This window comes from Bos grunniens, chromosome 14 (assembly GCF_055505025.1).
Source record: "Bos grunniens cultivar Pamir isolate PY7600 chromosome 14, Bosgru_T2T1.0, whole genome shotgun sequence".
In the NCBI taxonomy this organism is placed as follows: domain Eukaryota; kingdom Metazoa; phylum Chordata; class Mammalia; order Artiodactyla; family Bovidae; genus Bos; species Bos grunniens.
Genome location: NC_141178.1, coordinates 60513012 through 60534173, shown reverse-complemented (window position 1 = coordinate 60534173; position 21162 = coordinate 60513012). Strand labels below are relative to the sequence as shown.

The following is a 21162-nucleotide window of genomic DNA, read 5'->3' as shown; positions in this document are numbered from 1 at the left end:
CAATTTCACTTCTGGGTACTTACTCAAAGGAAATGAAAACATTAATTCAAAAAGCGATCAGATTTGTGGTTGCCAGAGGTATGGGGTGGGAGAAGTTGGGACCTGGATGAAGGTGGTCAAGTCAACCGTTTCGATCTTTTATCCTTAAACAGGAGATGGTGCTAGGAGTGTCTTTCTATAGAAGAAAACTTACCATATAAACTATTAGCCTTACCATCTTCACAATCAGAGAACTGCTCAGAATGAAAAGTGAAAATGAAACAAAAATGAGACTCACACCAGGCGACGAGGTTAAAAACAAAAGGCTCAGATCTGGGGGAGGTAAACCTCCAGGCCATGGATGCCCCTGTGAAGGCTGGGAGTTCCAGAATAAAAGGTGGGAGGTAGAAATAAAATACCTATTGGCAATATTTAAACCAGAAAGTATTAAAAGAAAATAGACTTGAAGTACGAAAATCCAAGAGTAAATAAGAAATCAGTGAAAATAACCTATAGCTAAAATTTCTCACTGTGCTTCATAAGCAAGTCTTTTAGATGACAGCATCATGTTAAGAGTTCATTTAACATTTTAAGGTTTTCTCAATATTAGCAGAAGATTGCTGCAATGTGCATGTGTGGATGGGCGGGTGGATGGATGGAAGACAAAAATCTGTATGAATTCAAAACATTTATTTACCATTCACTACTCTGCCAATACAATTCTCCCAATTCAGTTGGGACAAAAGGTACTTTTGTTACAATTCAAGTCAGGAACAAGGAAAGAGAAAAAATGTATTTGGAGTGAGAATGTTTTAATAACCCTATATTCATTCCAGAGAACAATAAATAAAGAAATTATGAGCAGTATATGTAACAGTACTATTTTCCTTAGATACAGAAAGCACCTACTTTAAGACAAATTAATGGGAAATCAGCATTGGGAAAAGCTACACAACAAAAGAAAATGACACATAAATAAGGAATGGTTTGAGCTTGACCGCAGTTACTGAGACCCACTCCAGGTCTTCTATCCCAGGTGAGGGGACAGCTGGAGATCCAAGGGAAGCCCTGAGAGCCCATTCAGCTCCGGGCAGCTGCAGTCTGCGGCTGTTCAGACTGGAGTTGTTTACCAAGATATTCCCTGAAACACAGAAGGAAACAGCAAGGGAGGTTAGAAGTGAAACCAGTAAAGAGTCCTTTTCAAAAGTGAAGCACAATATACACTGTCGTCTCTAGTCACTTTAACATCTAAAAACTGAGCCCCAGAAAACTGATCTTCAGTTCAGATCAGATCAGTCGCTCAGTCGTGTCCGACTCTTCGCGACCCCATGAATCACAGCACGCCAGGCCTCCCTGTTCATCTTGCCTAAATTCAAAAGTACCAGTACTGCATGAATTTTAAACAGCCCATTTACCATGTACAGACCAGGCGTGACACACGTAAACGAGTAATTCTGCACCCGACCACAAGTGACGTCTGCCTTCCTGTAAAGTCTTGTCTGCTGCTCTCTTTTGCAACCTAACAAATTCAAAACCAACCTACGTACAAGTCCAAGTCAGTGGACCAACAGACACATGAGAAGCTTCCTGACATTAGGAAATACAAGTTGTCTATCCCTAGAGATTGACACAAGCACATGTGAAAACAGCCACTGGAAGTAGCCTCCAGGATCCGACAGTTCGGAGCTGCTTGTTACTGAGTGCTCACTCCATCTACACTGGTGGAGTCTGAAACCTTCCCCAAGATGGTACTGCTGAACCCACAGGACAATCACAGGAGCCGAAAAGTGATCCTCTTTTATAGAGGGAGCAAACTGTGGCTTAGAGAGGTGGTCTCCCAATGTTTCAGGTGACGTTCTCTCCTTTAGAAAATCAACTGGACAAGCACCCAACCAGTGTATGTGCTGTGTGAAGTTGCTCGGTTGTATCCGACTCTGCAACCCCATGGACTGTAGCCCACCAGGCTCCTCTGTCCATGGGATTCTCCAAGCAAGAATACTGGAGTGGGTTGCCATGCCCTCCACCAGGGGATCTTCCCAGCCCCTGCAGGGATCGAACCCACATCTCTTACGTCTCCTGCGCTAGCAGGAAAGTTCTTTACCACTAGCACCACCTCGGAAACCCACAGTCTGTGTATACTCAGCTCTGAACTGCAGGTGGGTACCACTGTGATTCCAGGACAGAAAACCTTTCCCTATCTTCTCACAAAGGACTTGCCTAAACTATTGTTTCTGAAGTACCCAATAAGGACAAGAAAAAAGTTTTTTAAGAACATTTACAAGATTCCTCCTATAAAGAGGAAAATCTGAGTTTTGGACTAGAGATCAGGTTCACACTCCAGCTGATCACTTGGTGGAGAGCGGGCTCTCAGTGTTCACTGGGGAGCTGGCTGAGGGATGGGTGTGAAGACTGCTCAGTGGGCGCAGGGGTCAGCGTTTCCAGCCCTCAGCCGCCGCTCCACCTCCCCTGGTCTTAGCACCTCCATTAAGCAGCCTTTGGGGGCCCCCAGGATCCACAGGCCAAGGTGACCTGCCATCCTGCACAGCACAGAACCCAGGATGGGGTAAGTCTTGGCCCCTGCACTGTCCACCCTCTATCATCACAGCCTCAGCTCAAAACCATCCCTGCTTGAAGATGCCTGTGAAACAACACAGAACCCAGATAGGAAGAGCATGAGCTCCAGGAACTAGCACAAGTGAGGGGACAGAACTCCACAGGGCTCGGAGCCGGCTGTGGTTTAAACACGAGAGCCTGACTGAACTTCCTGCAGCGTGACAATGGCTTATGGGTTTATCTTTTTAATCCCAGGAGGAAAGTTCTTACCGCTGACTCACTCTAGGTTTCATACGAAGCATATAATCTATTACTGTATTAATGAGAATAACCACCCTAACACAGACAATAGGGATCTTTTCTTCAACCAACAGCTAAGTTTTAATTTATGCAAAGGTCAAAACAGAAGCCTACAAATGTTATTAGAAAATAAAAGAGTTTATGGTCACAGTCAATGCCAGCACCCTGGGGAAGATTCCAACCAGGGAGCATTTGTGGCTGCATAGGTCTGTGAGGTTTAGGCAGAACGGGGCTGGGGAGTACAATGCTTACTGTAGACTCCCCAGACCTCAGGTACACAGTCTGCCCTCCATACCCGCAGCATCCTGTCTGCAGATTCAACCAGCAATAGCAGGAGAACACTCCTCCCAGATGATCCACGGACACAGAGGATCATCTGTGAAGGGCTTGAGTCTGTGAAGGATTTGAGGCCACGCTAGGTCCTGGAACAAACACCGTCTAGTACTGAATGGAGGCACAAGAGCCTGCCCTACATGTCGGGAACCCGGTCGACAGAGCTCTGGAGAAACATCGACTCCCTGGGCTCGGCCTGGAAAGCGTGGTGATCTGCTGTCCTGACACCCAGTGTGGTCAATTCTAACACTCCTGTGCATCACCCAAGCTACCTGCAAGTCCTGTGTGCGGGCACATGGAAGTCCTGACACCAGGGGCCTGTGCCTGGGAACACACAGAGGTTGCCTCACCCGCAGTCAGTTACAGGCCACCGTGGAGACCTGAGCATGGGTGTGCCCGCATGTTCTCCTCTCTGCTGTACCTGGGAGCGGGTGTCTCATCTCCACCTACAGGGGAGGGAAAGCTGTGGCCACCTGCTCAGGGCAGAGTGGGCAGGTGAACTGCCAGGGCATAGGCCCATTCCTCTCTCTACTGAGAGGCTGCCTGGTCTCCAATAAAAGAGGGTGCAGAGAGCAGACACTGTTCCATCTTTACAGTAGATGATAATAACAACAATAATAATGAGTAAGTAAAAGTCGCTCAGTCATGTCCAACTCTTTGCAACCCCATGGACTAGACAGTCCCTGGAATTCTCCCAGCCAGAATACTGGAGTGACTGGTGGTGGTGTTTTAGTTGCTAAGTTGTGTCTGACTCTTGGACTCTTGCAACCCCATTGCCTGCCAGGCTCCTCTGTCCATGGGACTCTCTAGGAAAGAATACTGAGTAGGTTGCCATCTCCTTCTCCAGGGGATCTCCCGACCCAAGGATGGAACCCAGGTCTCCTGCATTGCAGGCAGATTCTGTACCAACTGAGCTACGAGGGAGGAGATCTTCCCAAACCAGGGATTGAACCCAGGTCTCCCACATCGTAGGCAGATTCTTTACCAGCTGAGCCACAAGGTGTTGGGGGCCGGCGGAAGGCACTCCGCCCGTGGCAAAGGTCATGAGGAAGGAGGCTCGGCATACGCAAAGGCGGGCTCGAGCCTCAGGAGTCCCCCTGGAAATCCTCGAGCATCTACCCCCATAACCAGAGCCTGCCTGCTTTACTACTTTGTGCTCCCACCTACACCTCTGACTTTATGGGGGACTGTCCCCCACCACCTCTTTCAGAAAAGGAGTTAACCTAGAGCTCCAGTTAATAAAAACTCCTGGGCATGACAGGAGTGTTTTAACCTACAAACTCCTCTGAAGGTTCTCTAGCCTGCCTGACAGGCTTGTCCGGCCACATGTGATTGCTCACAGCCTCCCAACCGTGAGAGGCATGAGATGCTTTAAACCTTCTAAAAACAGGTTCCTTAGAAAAGTTAGAAAACCATAAGTATAGTGGGCTGATTAGAAACTGTGTTGGTGAAGGGTTTTTCATTTGTTGAGCCAATGTTTGTTGCTAAGTCTCCACATCCCCTGCCCTTACAAACGTTAATGAATATATAGAAGAAATAAGTATTAACCTTTGATATTAATCATGTTAGACCTTAGGCTAAGTAAATTCTTTCCTTAACTAAAACCCACTACACCCTCACCCTATAGGAATGTAACTTTATTTGGGTGGCGTCTGTTTTAAGAATAATCACCCCTGGAGAAATAAGTGTCCTGGTTGACTGACTGCTGTCACAAGGATCATAAATTGTCAGCAGGCCCCTTGGCCAGAAGATGATGCAACACCCCTAAGACCTCTGTATACATTTGTATGAAGCACCTGACTTTGATAAAAGTCAGGACTGCTGACCCCATGTGACTTTTGCATAACATCTCAGTTATAAAAGTAGACCATGGAAAATAAAGAATTGGGATCAGTTTCTCAAAATACTGGTCTCCCCATGTCTCTCTCTCTCTCTCACTCTGGCTGAGTCTCCATCTGGAGCACAGAACCCACCAAGCTTACTAATTTTGCCTGGGCTTCTAAGATCCGACCGGGGAGGCCTCAGTGTCTCCTCTCCTTCGGGAGAACGGAAGGATGCCTGCGGCCTACGTTAAGTGGTGCGAGCTTCTTGTCTTGAAGTTTTATTGGTCTCCCGCATAAACCAAGCTACTCAGCTTCTTTTCTCCACTGAATTTTCCTACTGAGCTATCCTCATTCTATTACTCTTTACATCTTTAATTAATATGTAATTGAAGCTATTGTATCCTGATCCTCGCCGACGCCGTCCCCACTTCGAATACCCTGGATCAGCCGGGGCTGGACCCCGGCAACAAGGGAAGCCCAAGAATACTGAAGTGGGTAGCCTATACCTTCTCCAGTGGATCTTCCTGACCCAGGAATCAAACCTGGGTCTCCTGCACTATCAGTGGATTCTTTACCGGCTGAGCTACCATGCCTCTGGGTTAAGGCTACGTTACTGTCAGGCAAGAGGAAAAGTGACTACAGACTTCACTTCAGGGGATGAAAACACATCTCTAACAGGACTTCACAGAGCTATCTAAATGAGTTATCTGAGTACCGAGTTAGTCTCTGTACATATGAAGATTAATACACCAATTCAACTCACAGTTCACTCAAAGGGCATCTGATTTGTACCAGCAATCCATGGGAGCTGGACATTAAACTGTTAACTTCTACAGCCCAAAAAGCAAAATTTGAGGTGTGTGATGCTTCCTTCTCTAACGTCATCCATAACTTTGTAGGGAAACAAAATTTGCCACCCCACAGAATGTCTCTTCAACATGAGGATTATTTTATGACAATTATTTTTAAGAAACAGACAGTTCATGAAGTCTTTCTTTTCACCTGCCCCTTACCTGTCTACCGACCTCAGAGGAAGTGCCTGGCCCAGAAGACCACTATCCTGGGAGATCTACAAAGAGCACGGGCCGGGTGTGGGGAGCCGGATGGGGCCTGGAGAACAGAGTCCTCTGTGTCCCACCATCCCAGCAGGTCCCCGCAAACATCTGTTCTCCAAACACCCGCTTGTCTGTCTCCGTGTGAACTGCCTCCTGCCTGCTGAAGTCCCCAGTGACACCCCCTTCTCCTCCTCTCAGATGCCACGGAAGCCTCCTAGGACAGGCCCCTGTGCACACGTGATTAAATCAGAGTTTCTCCTGTTAATCTTCTCATGTCAAATTCTTAGACCAGCTAGAAGAACCTAGAAAGCCAGAGGGCAATTTTTTTCTTTTTCCAAAATCTTAACATCTCTTGAGATGTCAGCACTTCTGAAAACTGAAAAAAATGGGGAGTGTGAAGACATATTTCCCTTTCAAAAAATCTAGGTAACGGATTCATGTTGATATATGGCAAAACCAATACAATATTGTAAAGTTAAAAAAAAAAAATTAAAAAAAAAAAGAAAAATAAAAGGGAAACCTACAACAAAAAAATAAATAAAATAAAATAGGTAAGCCTAAAAAAATCCAGGTAAGAAAACAGCCCACACAAGACATCATGTTGAATGCTGAGAGAGCTCATATGTGGTTAAGAAACACCAATTTCATTCTCTTGTCAGGGGTATAAAAGATCTACATCTCAGCATCCACGATCCTGACAAACAGCTTCCCAGATGCTGTGAGCACCCCCCAGACAGCTGAAATCTGAAAGAGGGTCTGAGGGTGATGCCAGCCCCAGGGCACCGGGAAGTACTGACCTGGCCTTACTTACACTAACTCCAAGAACAACACGAGGCCTCCACTGTATTATGATTAAGGGCCAAACCCTCACTGTACTTCAGTTCAGTTCAGTCGCTCAGTTGTGTCCGACTCTTTGCGACCCCATGAATTGCAGCATGCCAGGCCTCCCTGTCCATCATAAACTCCCGGAGTTCACTGAGACTCATATCCATCGAGTCAGTGATGCCATCCAGCCATCTCATCCTCTTGCGTCCCCTTCTCCTCCCGCCCTCAATCCCTCCTAGCATCAGAGTCTTTTCCAGTGAGTCAGCTCTTCACTGTACTTAGGGTTGTTTAAATATTCAAACACTTTTATTCATTCTTTAAAACTGTAGTTGAAGACACTGACTATATAATTTTTTTTAATTTATTCATTTTTAATTGAAGGGTAACTGCTTTACAGTATTGCATTGGTTTCTGCCAAACATCAGCATGTATCTGCCATAGGTATACCTATGACTATATGATTTAAAACCATGGTAACTTCAGCTATGGATCAGTGCCAGGGGAGAGAGTGAACTGTCTCCTGACAAACATATTAATCTGAGAAAACTATGGTCTCAATTGTTTTCCTTTTTGCCTTGGCTTCCAAGAAAGTCAGTAGAAAATGTACTTTTACTATCATTTTTGAACTATTTTCTCTAATCTTCATTTTAGTATTTACATTTTCATAACTAAAATGATAATGGACCTAGAATTCTCCATCCCACATCTTTCCATGAGTTTATCATAATGACTAAAACTACAACTGAGTCATAATTATATTTCTCTTAATCTTTACCAATTCTGTTTTGGAAAACAATTAGGTATAAATCATAAAGGAAATATTCTTTTCTGAATGTATAAAAACAATTCATTTTGAAAATATAGACTTTATACCTGTTTCCAGTACAGACTTCTACTTAGTAAAGAGAAAAAATAAATTTCAAATATGTTATATATAGTTCTGTTTTCTTTCATGCAAATTCACTACAGTTTACTCAGCTGGAGTTATTCATCCAGCTTTTATGATGATTTTAAGTATTATACACAAAGCAAATTATGTTTTATGAGCCATGTAAAAAATCATAGTGCTCTCCCTCATCTGTATCTAATTGACAGGAACACATTTAAACTGCAAACTTGAGTGTGAGTGTGTGTGTGTGTGTGTGTGTGAGTCACTCAGTCGTGTCCAACTCTTTGTGATTCCATGGACTGCAGCCCAGCAGGCTGCTCTGTCCATGGGACTTTCCAGGCAAGAATACTGGAGTGGGTTACCATTTCCTTCTCCAGAGGATCTTCCCAATCCAGGGATCAAACCTGGGTCTCCTGCACTGCAGGCAGATTCTTTACCATCTGAGCCAGCCGGGAAGCCCAGGGAAACTGTTTTCACAGCACTTTGAAGTCCCAGCCTGGGAAAAGCTGCGACCAAGGTCACCTGTGCCGTCTCCAACATCTGCCTCTTCCAGAGCCCAGCACTGCCTGCTGGACGCGCATCCTCATCTCTACTCTTCCAGTAACGTCCACAGAAGCTACAGCAGAGCCCATTTTTCAGATGAGGAGCTGGAGTTTAGCACATTAAATGATATGTTGTAATGTGAAGCTGCTTAGCAGCATGTAGGGTATGTAAACCCAAGTCTGTCTGATTTTAAACCTCAGAGTCTTCATCCCTAAATAGCACTGCTTCATGGAACATTATTCCAGCTCCTGGTGGCTGAAGACATGTTATTGTGTAGATGTGAGAATAAACAGTTTAAGAACATCACAGCATGAGTCCTCAACCTATTTCCCAAATATATTTTCATCACCACTAGCTATTTCATTTTCTAATAGCATTTAAATTCAAAGACTAAACAAATTAGCAGTATCCCTGAAGAGGTGACCCACAGAATTAAAAAAAAAAAAATCAGTGATTCTAAAAGTAGACTCTATTTACATGAATTCTGGTCCTAAGAAACAAAAACATAAGTTTTAAAAGCAGTTGTATTACAGTCTATTATGAAAGCAACTTGGGAAAAATTCACAATAACAAAGATATCTTTCCCACAGGAATTCAAGCAATCAAACCTTCACAAACTAGCTATAAAATCTAAATATCATTAGCCAAATCCAGAGTTTCTTCAACTCCAGCTTATGTTCAGAAGAGTCCAGTCCCTCCTCCCCATCACCTCTACCTTCTGTTATCCACAAAGCAGCAGTCTTAGGCACTTTATCGTTTTTCTCACACACGGTTATGATGTGCCATGCGCTGGGCCACTCAAAGCATTAGGTCTGGCAGCAAATGCACCTTTTTCTTTTTTTAGAAATGTTTTTTTGGAGCAGTTTTAGGTTCACAAAAAAATAGAGAGGAAGACACAGAGATTTCCCAGATATACCTAGTCCCCACACACATGGAGCCTCCCCCACCATGAACACCCCACATCAGAGAGTATATTTGTTACCAAGCATGAACCGACACTGACACATCTTAATCACCCAGAGTCTTAGCTCACCTAGCTCACATTTGTACACCATCCAGAGTGAGCCACCAGGTGTGCTACGACTCTGGGTGATTAAGATGTGTCACTGTCGGTTCAGGCTTGGTAACAAATGCTTGGACAAACGTGTAACGACACACGTCCATCATGATAATTTTACACAGTATTTTCAATGTCCTAAAATTCCTCCGTGCTCTGCCTGTTCATCCTTTCCCTGATTCTCACAATTGATCTTTTCACTGTCTCCACAGTTCTGCTTTCTCTAGATGCTGTATATTGGAATTATACAGTATGTAGCCTTTTCAGATTGGCTTCTTTCAGTTGTTGAGTTGCTAAGTCATGTCCAACTCTTACAGCCCCAGGGACTGTAGCCTGCCAGGCTCCTCTGTCCACGGGATTCTCCCACTCCAAGAATACTGGAGTGGGTTGCCATTTCTTTCTCCAGGGGATCTTCGCAACACAGGGATTGAACCTGGGTCTCCTGCATTGCAGACGGACTCTTTACCACTGAGCCACCTGGGAAGCCCTCTTTCACTTAAATCATAGGCCTTTAGAGTTTCTCAGTGCCTCTCCATGACTTGATAGCTCATTCCTTTTCAACACTCAATAATGGTCCACTGTCTGGACATATCACAGTCTGCTTATCCATTTACTCAAGGAAAGACATCTTGGTGGCTTCCAAAATGTCTGCTACAAACATCCATGTGCTGGGTTTTTGTGAGGATGTGAGTTTTCAAACCCTGTGGGTTAATATCAAGGCACACAACTTCTGGATCACAGGTTAAGAATATGTTCAGTTTTGTATGAAAATACCAACTGCTTTCCAAAGCAGCTGCACCATGTAGCATCCCCACCAGCAACGAATGAGGATTCCTGCTGCTCCACACCCTCACCAGCATTTGGTGCTGCCACTGTTCCAGATTTCAGCCAATCTAATAGGTGTGTGGTGTTATTTAGCTTTTGTTTTAATCTGCATTCCCCTGATGACATAAAATGTGGAGCATCTTTTCTTAATCTTACCATTAGTATATCTTCTTTGGTGAGGTGTCTGCTAAAGTCTTTGGCTCATCTTGTACTCAAGTTGTTTTCTTATTGTTGAGTTTCCAAAGTTCTTTGCAGGGAATTCCCAGTGGTTCAGTGTTTAGGACTTTGCGCTTTCACTGCCAGGGGCCCAAATTCAATCCCTGGTGGAGGAACTAAGATCCCACAAGCTGCATGGCATGGACAAACAAAAAATAAAAGTTCTTTGTATTTCAGATAAGTCCTTTATCAAATATGCCTTTTGCAAACATTTTCTCCCAGTCTGTGGTTTTATTCTCTTGACATTGTCTTTCACAGAGTAGAACTTTTTAATTTTAGTGAAGTTCACTTCTCAATTATTTCTTTCCTGAATCAGGCCTTTGGTGGTGTATCTAAAAAGACATCACCATGTCCAAGGTCACCTGGATTGTCTACATTATCTTCTACAGTTTTTATGTTCACTCCATGATCCATGTTGAGTTAGCTTTTGTAAAGGTTGTAAGGTCGGTGTCTAGGTCCTTTTTTTTTTGGCATGTGGATGTGCAGTTGTTCCAGCGCGATCTGTTGAAAAGACTACTTTTATTTCACTGCATTGCCTTCAACTCCTCTAGCAGAGATCAGCTGATTATATTTAAGGGGCCTTATTTCTGGGCTTTCTATTCTGTTCCATTGATCTGTTTGTCTACTCTTTCACCAATACCATACTATCTTGATTACTGCAGTCTCATAGTAAGTCTTCAAGTCAAATTCTGCCTGTCCCTTGCTGGTACATAGGAAAGTGATTAACTTTTGTGTATTAACCTTATTTCCTGCAGCTTTGCTATAATTGCTTATTAGTTTCAGGAAGACTCTTTTTTTGTCAAGCCTCTAGAATTTTCTAAATGGATGATCATGTCATCTAGGAGCAAAGACTGTTTCATGTCTTCCTTTTCAATCTGGATACCATTTATTTTTTCTTATCTTAATGCTTTGGCTAGAACTTCCAGTACAAAGAAGTTGTGAGAGGAGACCTCTATGTTTTGTACCTGATCTTTGTGGGAAAGATTCCAGTTTTTCAGCAATAAGTATGACGTTAGCTGAAGGGTTTTTAAAAAAAATAGATGTTCTTTATCATATTGAGAAAGAACTCTATTCCTAGTTTATTGAAAGTTTTTATCATGAACAGGTGTTTTATTTTGTCAGATGCTTTTTCTGCATCTATAGTTATAATCCAGGAGTTGGTGCAAACTCCAGGAATTGGTGATGGACAGGGAAGCCTGGCGTGCTGCAGTCCATGGGGTCACAAAGAGTTGGACACAACTGAGCAACTGAACTGAACTGAACTGAACTGATGGTTAAAATCATGTGATTTTTCTTCTTCTTTTTGTTGATGTGATGGATTATATTAACTGATACTCAAATGCCTAACCAGCCTTGCATATCTAGAATAAATTTTACTTGGTTTTGGTGTATGATTCTTTTTATATGTTGTTGGACTCAGTGTGTTAATATTTCATTGAGGATTTTTGTATCTATGTTCATAAGAGATTCTTGTTTATGGTTTTCTCATAATGTCTTTGTCTGGTTTTGGTATTAGGCGATGCTGGCCTCACAAAATGAGTTAGGAAGTATTCCCTCTGCTTCTCACCTCTTAAAAAGATTGCAAAGAATTGATCTAACATTTCTTCCTTAAATATTTGGTAGAATTCAATGGTGAACCCAAGTAGGCCTGGTGTTTTCTGTAGACAGCTGTGTCCAGTCTACTAATAAGTCCATCGAAGGCATTCTTCACTTCTGATACAGGATTTTTGACCTCTAACATTTCTTTTTGGTCCTTTCTTAGGATTTCTATCTCTCTGCTTAACTTGTTCATCTGTTCTTGCATGCTGTCTACTTTATCCATTAGAGTCCTAAGTATGTTAGTCATGGTTGTTTAAAGTTTCCAGCCTGATCTCCCAACATTCTCGCCATGGCTTGTTCTGATGTCTTTTTTTTCCTTTTTGGTATGCTTTGTAATATTTTCTTAATAGTTGGATTTGGTGTGCTGGGTAAAAGAAACTGTTACAAATAAATCTGAAGTAACATGGTGGTGAAGCAGGGTGAAAGTTTTTTGGAGTCCTATGATCTGGTCTCAGTCTTCACTGAACCTGGACCCTGAGATTGTGACCCTTCACAAGTGTCCCTTGGGGTTTTTCTACCCTTCTGGGTAGGAAAGGATGGTCAGAGTCTGCTGGAACTGGTCATTTCCCTTTCCCAGGTCAGTCAGACTCTCATGACACCCCAGCAGGCAGGTTAATGAATCTCCACTGAGTACAGCCTTGGTTAAGAACAAGAGCTCTGGGCTGTTTCAGAATGGTTCCTCTCCCCTTTCTGACAAAAGGCCATGGGAGTTCTTAAATATTTACTGTGGGACACTGGTCTGGCTTCTGAAGAGAACTCTCACTGTACTGGCCCACTCCCCAACCCCCCGTCTAGATCCCCTAGACGTGTGCATACTGCACCTCCTGCGATTCACCAGCCATAGTCCAGCCTCCTCCAGGCGCTGGTCCCTCACTGTCCCCTGGTCTGAGTCCTGCTCCTCTGAGCAACGACTCTGCATTCACGTGCCTCTTTAGTCTCGGCTGCAAAGTGTATCCTGTCCTCTCCTGTGGGTTCAACAAGGGTTGCTTGATTTTTCAGTCTGTTCAGCTGTTTACTTGTTCAGATGGAGTGGAGACTTCAAGCTCCATACCTGTAGAACCAGAACCAGAAGTCCCTCCTTTTCACTTTAAATGCTGGTTTCGGATCAAGTAGTTATAACCAAAAGCAATCAGTACAATGCAGAACACGCCTGTAAATGACCACAGCACATACAAATCTAGTTATGCAACATGGCATATGCCGTTACAAGCACTCTTAAGAAGACAGAATGGGAGCAAAGTCCACATTCAGGGCTTATTGTAGACTCCTTTTACTTGAATTATATTTAGAATGTAATAAATAGTCTTACCTGAGAATTCCTCCACTAAAAATGTCATAAGAATAATGTGGAAAATTCCAGGCAGCCCAAGACAGACCACAATTTTCTAAATTAATTTTGGAAAATGTTAAATTTGGAAATGTCATATGTTATGGGGAACACATGTAAACCCGTGGCTGATTCATGTCAATGTATGACAAAATCACTACAATACTGTAAAGTAATTTGCCTCCAATTAAAATGAATAAATTTATTTAAAAAAAATAAAAAAATAAAATCACTTGGAATGTTATAGTAACATGATTATTAAGGCTAAAAAATTAAAACTTACTAAGGGGTTCTTCCCTTCAATTCTGTTCATAAGTAACTCTTTTAATCACTGTATTTATGGCTATGTACTTAGAGAATAACTAAAATACCCCAGTCAGATGTAAAGACTGAAGAATAAAAGCAGTATCACCCACACCCTTGGCTTTGTGAGGTCTCTCTGTTATATTATTTACCTACACATAAAAGAACTAGAGAGTCTAACACTCTTATTATTCTGCTTGAAAATAGGTTGAAAAAGAATCTAGAAACAAAGAGAAAGTTCTACACAAGATCCTCTACCTACAAAATTCAGTGTTTCTTTCCTGAAGTCCTGAGCTGTCCATATGCACATATGGCTGCTTCTGAATTAGAGGCTGATTACATTTAAAATCATTCTGTAGGAGAGAAACGATGACATTGTATGATGTTAGATTATAACACAGAAGCTGAGGGTCTATACAAAAGTTCTCTAGACTGAATTGTCATTGCTTGTATCTATTTTGCCAAATTCATGAATATAAAAATCCAGTCTTGTTCAAAAGAACGAGGGACATACCAGGAAGTGGGGATGGGAAGGCCAGAGCCTGCACATCCACTCAGCAGGGCCATGGGTGGGACTGGCCCTTTCAAGGCTCCCTGAACTACAGGGACCCCAGTGTATGCCTACTGTCCCCTCCTTCCATTCTGGCCCCCACATCCCACCCACATCAGTTGGGGCTACATGTAACCCATTATTCCATACACACAGGTGTCCAGTGGAGGGGGCAATGCTGGCTACTCTATGTCCTCCAAGTCACAGAAATAATCCAGAAATCAGTCATAAACTCCTGACAAAGAAGTGAGCAATATTTTCACATGATACTGTAAAGCTCTACATTCCATGTTCCATAAACCAGGGGTAAATCCATCTCTGCATCACCAAGAAAAGTGAACTGAACCCCTCAGAGCAGAATCTGAATTGAGAACCAGAGACAATCCAGGTCCATGATTTCCTAAGTTTCTAGTTTATACTCAAAATGCAATTTTAGACTTAAAACCAAAAAGCCATTCTCCACAGTAAAAAAGAAATGCTAACTTTACTAAATCTACAATTATGATTTAGTCTGATCAACAGAAAGCTTGGGAATAATGAAACACCAAAAACCTAAAAATGATTTATGGCAGAAAAGTCAAACAGTAAACCAGGAGAGCGCTGGAACTCTGGAAACCGGGCCTCAGAGCAAAGCAATAACAGAGAAAACATGCTCGATACCGTCAGGAAACACTGCTGCTGCTGCCACTCAGACAGACTCGTATTCTACTTTTACCCATAGCTGTGTTTTAATTAGTTTCAATATTTCTGTTACTGTGTTGTACTAAAATACACCATTTCTAAAAATTTGTTTTAATTAAACCAAGACAAACTAAATGCTCAGAGGAAATCAAATCAATTATGTTTTCAGGTTTTATTTGGTGTGAAACATCTTCTAAAAACCAGTACCATGGTTTAGTTAAAAAGCCTCTATTTTAGGAAAGTAGAGCAGTAGGCTTTACCAGCTTGGTTACCTGCATAAAGATACTGACTCAAAATCCTTTTACATTTGGAAATAATGCTGCCAAAGGTTTTCCTTTCCTTTCCTTTCCTTTCCTTCCAAATGACATTCTATTTGGTCTCACACCAATTTGATGTTGAATAACTTGCTACTACTGGAGCAGTTTACATCCTCTGGCACAAAGTGCCATAGAAACGTGTCTGTCACAACAAACGCTACAGTCTGATCAACTGTGGATTCTAATCCACAGTTAGAATTCTTTCTAACTGGATTCTAATCTTCATATGAAAATTCTTTTAATAAAGTACAGGAAAGCTTCTCCACTAAAGAGGATTTATCATAATTAAAACACTAAAGCTAAAATATTTTGGCACGTAACTAGAGAAAAGGGGGAGAAAGGATATTCTCTAATTGGCTAGTCAATAATAAAGAGCAAATAAACCAGTTACTGGCCATAAAAAAATTTACTTTTCCTTTTGTAATCCTACATCAAAAAATTTACTGTGAAACTAAATCAAATTCCTAAATTCAAGACAAAGTTTTCAAATTTTAAATGTTTCATCTTTAATGCATGATCATTTGAACAATAAAATTCTCGACCAAAAAATTTTCTCCACTGCCAAAGGGAACACTCTAGTGTTCTATGCCATACTCAGCTTTTTTTTTCACATCATAAATGCAATTTAAAAAATGAAAACGCTGAACAATAAACTTTTCAAGAGAAATAATAACTATTTAAATGGAATTATTATTAACAAGACAAGAATTATACTTCAGCAACCCTACTGAACCTGACAAAGGATGAGACGGTTGGATGGCATCACCAACTCAACAGACAGACTGAACAACAAACTACTTTGCACATGCGTTTTTTGAGAACATTAATGCAGTTGTTTTCTAAACTATCACAACACTGCTCTGAATGGCTAAAATCTACTTCTAGGTATTAATCTAAATCACTGCTCTTAAAAACCAGCGCTCACGAGAGCGTTTCCTTAAGAACATGTGATGGGGCCGGGGGCTGGGGGCACCTACCAGTTGTGCACCATGAGCTTCTGCACAGCCAGGAGGGCGTTGTAGCGCACCTGCTGGTCCTCGTGGTGCATGTGGTTCATCACCAGCTGCTTCCCACCCAGCTGTTCGATGACCCTGCAGGACAGAAGCCACGCAGTGAACACGCGGCAGTTGACTTTCCAATGCCTGCTGTTAGTCACAGACAGCCCCAGCCCTCAGCCGCCCAGGAGTCTCACAAAGAGAAGTTACCGTACTGGTAAGTAAACAACACACATCTTTTTAAAACACCATTTCTCCCAAATCACAGATTTGAAGCATTCATACATTCTCTCTTGAACTCCTAATAATAAATCCAATTGTTATCCTCATTTCCTAGTCTGGGCAAATATGATCAATCTGGACTGCTAGGGTAATCTAGATTATAGTGCTCCAGGCAGTTGAGTATTAAGTTCTTTATTACCAGCATTTGTGGCTTGCTTAAAAATTAGTATACTGCATACCACCTAACAGCTGAAATAATATCAGATCAATAATAAGCCCAGCGGCTGCCATTCTGGGAGCCAGATACAGGCTCAGAAGCAGGCGGCAGGGAACACGAGGTTAAAAAACACCTCATAGAAGCCATGTTAATTTCCTGAGAAAGACTCGATTTGTTAAGATATCTGCCCTTTCCTGCAATGATGGAGTATGCCATTACGACCTGCTGGGCAGTAAAAGAGATGAGAGATTCCTCTTGACAAAAGCACCATGAGGACTGACAATCACACCGCTGTTGCTGCCCCCCTGCAACACCCTGAAAAATTCAGTTACTACAGACACAAAAGCGAAACGTAAACAGTTGTTGCATCACAAATGGAAGAAAGGACCCTTTTGTCTGCCAGGGCAGGGCCCTGCAAAGAGCCAGTGGGTGTCTAAAATCCAGCCCAGCAGTGTGGGTGCCTGGTGGCCAACACCACCACACAGTCAACGGCTGGGACCCCTTAGTGTGGCAAGGCTGGTGGTGGTACAAGACAACCTAGAGGGAAGCACACGGGTTGGGGTGACAGAGAGGCTTCACCTGGAGACCTTCTTGTATGTTATTTTTAGAACATCTTTTTTTTTTTTAATGTACTGTATTGAGAAAAAAAAAATGTGTAGTATAATTATATCCAGTTTTTATGAGTGCTTGTCCCATGCCAGGTACTATGGATTAAAACACCACCTTACCTAACACACCAGCTCAGTCCTTTATCAACTACATTATAGTAGCTCAGTCGTCCAATCTAGCAAATTCTTTACTGCCACTGAGGACAAGGAACCCCCATTTGTGGTGCTGATGTGGGGACTGAAGGATAGGAAGCTGATGCGATTATTTTCCCCAAAAAAGAGCTTCTTCCATCACATTCATTCATCCTACTCAGTTCAATAACAATTCAATATTATAACAAATAACAGTAATAATCGAAAAATCACCAGTACTCATGAAATGGCTTTTAAATTACAGCATACAAACCAAAGAAAATCCTGAACGTGAATTTTCTAGTGAGATCTCTATTGGCTAAGGCACAGCTGTGTTCCACACATGTGCTTCTATTCTTATACCACCCATTTTTAATTAGGTTTAAAATTGATCCCCAGCGTTATAGTCACCTTGATACCACTTACGCCATCATCTCCCAGCTGAATGACTCTACTCTACAGGAGTGTGTGAGTTAGGACCCTTGCTGACCATCTCAGGGCACCTGAGGTAACCAGGTTCCTCCCTTACCGCTTGCCTCGTGGGTAATGGCGCACATACTCCCCAACGTCATGGGCGGCAACAGCTAGGACTTGGGGATCGTCAGACACCTCCAGAAGTTTGGTCAAAATTCTGAAATAAATTTAATTCAAAGAGAGACTGATTTCTAATCCTTTTCTAGAGCACAAGAGAACACAGGTATAATGCTGATATTTTCTCAAAAATGTACATTTACAAATATAACCGTATTTTCTACAAGTTTCACATTACACACAGTACACTGCACATGCTTTATTGAACATAAGTCAGCAGCCTTCAGACCTTTTAAACGCACATAACAGGTCACTTTCAGATTCATAATGTCCACTGCCCACAAGTCCCACAATATCACGGGGAGACTGGGAGGGAAAACTCCAGGTGGCACACGGGGAGATCGCAGGGCAGTGAAACACTTCCATGTGACACAGAACATGTTTAGAATACTTACAGAATTCCTACAAAATGGGGAAACAAACGAACAACAACAACAAGACCTGAACGGGCATTTCTCCTGGGAAAAAGATAACCCAAATGGCCAATAAGCACATGAAAAGGTATTCAACCACATTAGTAAGCAAGAAAATATATGTTAAAACCATGGACTATCTAAAAACTTAAAGGACAAAAATATGTCCATGAGTATGTGGAATGATGGAGTTTATTTAGCATGTAAACTGGAATTAACTGAATGTGAAACTTACTTCAAGAGCTCATAATTCTTTTCATTTAACCTCGCAGCATTCTCTCTCCAAAATTTCTCAGATTTGTGCACAGGACTCCACTCCAACCTTCCAGACTTAAGTTCTGAACTGTATTCATCGAATGAGCTATAAAAATTTTGAAAGAATTCAAAGTTTATAAGAATCTGAGAGATACTCCAAAATGTAAAAAACGTAGAACATCTTCAATAATGATTTAACTATAGAGACTGAGCATCCTCTATATATTATCCCTAAAAAAGTTTAAACAGCTTAAATCATCTTCAGCAAGCCACAGGAAACTGATTCAGAGCACTAAGGTCCAACGTTTCTGTCAAATTTGAATACTCGTCATGAGACGTTAAAAGGAGCACTTGTTTCCAAAATCCTTACTCTAATACACACATGAATATATGTCACTGAAATATCTGATAATTTAGCATTGTTTCTACCACGCCACTTAAAAACTGTATTTAACAGACCACTCAATATGTTAGGATACATTTATGTAAACAGTGTATTACTTTAACATAAAATAAAGTAGTACATTCTATTATACTTTAAATGTCAAACTATGATATGGCACTACAAAAATAAAAACACATACCTCAGGACAATATTTTTAACCGTGATTATCAACAATGTAGAGACAATTCACTAATTGAATTAGCCCACTATAGATTAATAATAGAAATAAAACCTCTGTACATGGAACAAATTGAAATGCATTTTAATTCAAAAATTATTCACTATGCCTATGTGCTACGTCGCTTCAGTTGTGCCTGACTCTTTGAGACCCTATGGACTACAGCCCACCAGGCTCCTGTCCATGGGATTGTTGTTTTTGCTTTGGCTCCGTCTCTCCATTCTTTCTGGATTTATTTCTCCACTGATCTCCAGTAGCATACTGGGCACCTATCGACCTGGGGAGTTCATCTTTCAGTGTCCTATCTTTTTGCCTTTTCATACTGTTCATGGGGTTCTCAAGGCAAGAATACTGAAGTGGTGTGCCATTCCCTTCTCCAGTGGACCACATTTTGTCAGAACTCTCCACCATGACCCGTCCATCTTGGGTGGCCCTACACGGTACGGCTCAGAGTTTCATTGAGTTAGACAAGGCTGTGTGGTCCGTGTGATCAGATGGGTTAGTTTTCTGTGACTGTGGCTTTCAGTCAGAAGAATCAGTAAGTAGTAAAAATTGGCTGCTGCTGCTAAGTCGCTTCAGTTGTGTCCGACTCTGTGCGACCCCATAGACGGCAGCCCACCAGGCTCCCCCGTCCCTGGGATTCTCCAGGCAAGAACACTGGAGTAGGTTGCCATTTCCTTCTCCAATGCATGAAAGGGAAAAGTGAAAGTGAAGTCATTCAGTCCTGTCCAACTCTTCGTGACCCCATGGTCTGCAGCCTACCAGGCTCCTCCGTCCATGGGATTTTCCAGGCAAGAGTACTGGAGTGGGGTGCCACTGCCTTCTCCAAAATTGGCTAGTATGGATTAAATAATTTAGAAAGCTATCATTAATCTTATTTATTTTTAAAAGGATCTCAAATCATTATTACAGAAGAACTAATGATAATTTTTAAAAATAAACATAATAAAATGGAATATATATAAACTGCAAGCCCATGGCTGGCCTATTATACTACAAAGAGAAAACTCATTCGGCTTTCTTTCATAAAACTCTGTATAAACAACTGATGCAGGTGACAGCTCCCACCTCGACAAAGGCATTTGGGCCTGGAGACTATGGGCTGCACTGAGTTATCTGGTAAATACATTCCCAGAGCACACATTACACTGAAGGCATGTGCTGGACACCTCACGGAAAATCCTACAAGATTAGAACGTTTATCACTATTTTACCAAAAGGAAAACTGAGACTTCAAAATGTCAAGAAACTTGTTCAAGGCCACACGTGGACAAATTAGCCTAATAATCAAACCCCAAACCCCAACTCTTCTTAGTAAATAACTCTCTTTCCAGAATGTGTCAGTACTTTAAAAACAAAGAATGCATGGGTTAACGGGGAAAACTGTCAAACTAGTATTAAACAAAAAAGAACCAAGACCAGAAGAATATGTGGAACCCATTTGCATTTGTGTGTTGGGGGTGGGGGCTAGAAGGTGTTTAGAAATCAGAGTGTGGGGGGAGGAGGTGGGGAAGATAGGGAAGTGGCCTGGAGTCCCATCTGGACTGTAATAAGCGAGGGATTTTTCTTTTTACTGCATGTACATCACTTGCATAATTTTTTAATATAAACAATAAAGCAACAGAAACTTAAAAAAAAAGCATGAAAAAAAATACTCTTTCCCTATATGAGCAAACCTCCTCCATAAATGAAATGACTGCTGCTTAAAAAAATATTCTAAACCGGCAGATTCCCAGAGGGTGGCATCCACAACCTGAGGGAGAACAGTGGCTGGGATTTCAGACCACAGAGAATGGTGGGTTCTCCCCCCAGAAGAGGAGAGCACACACACAGCTCTGACCAACTGTCTGCACGGTGATGAGCCAGTGTTTCCATGTCCCTCAGTTTTCAACAGAAGACACCGCGTTTTAGCGCAATCTTCTAAGTTCGCA

General features: G+C 42.1%; 1 protein-coding gene across 2 annotated transcripts in view; it reads right to left on the bottom strand.

Moving 5' to 3' along the window:
• Positions 1-654: 654 nt before the first annotated feature.
• The window catches only part of ATP6V1H (ATPase H+ transporting V1 subunit H), a 47411-nt gene continuing 26903 nt past the window's right edge, over positions 655-21162 (bottom strand). For both annotated transcript variants that reach the window (XM_086336976.1, XM_086336978.1), the window contains 4 exons: positions 18589-18714; positions 17879-17980; positions 16153-16266; positions 655-1120 (listed from right to left, as the gene is read on the bottom strand). In XM_086336976.1, coding sequence (XP_086193102.1) covers positions 1060-1120; positions 16153-16266; positions 17879-17980; positions 18589-18714 — 403 coding nt within the window. In that variant the 3' untranslated portion in view covers positions 655-1059. The remainder of the gene's footprint in view (positions 1121-16152; positions 16267-17878; positions 17981-18588; positions 18715-21162) is intronic.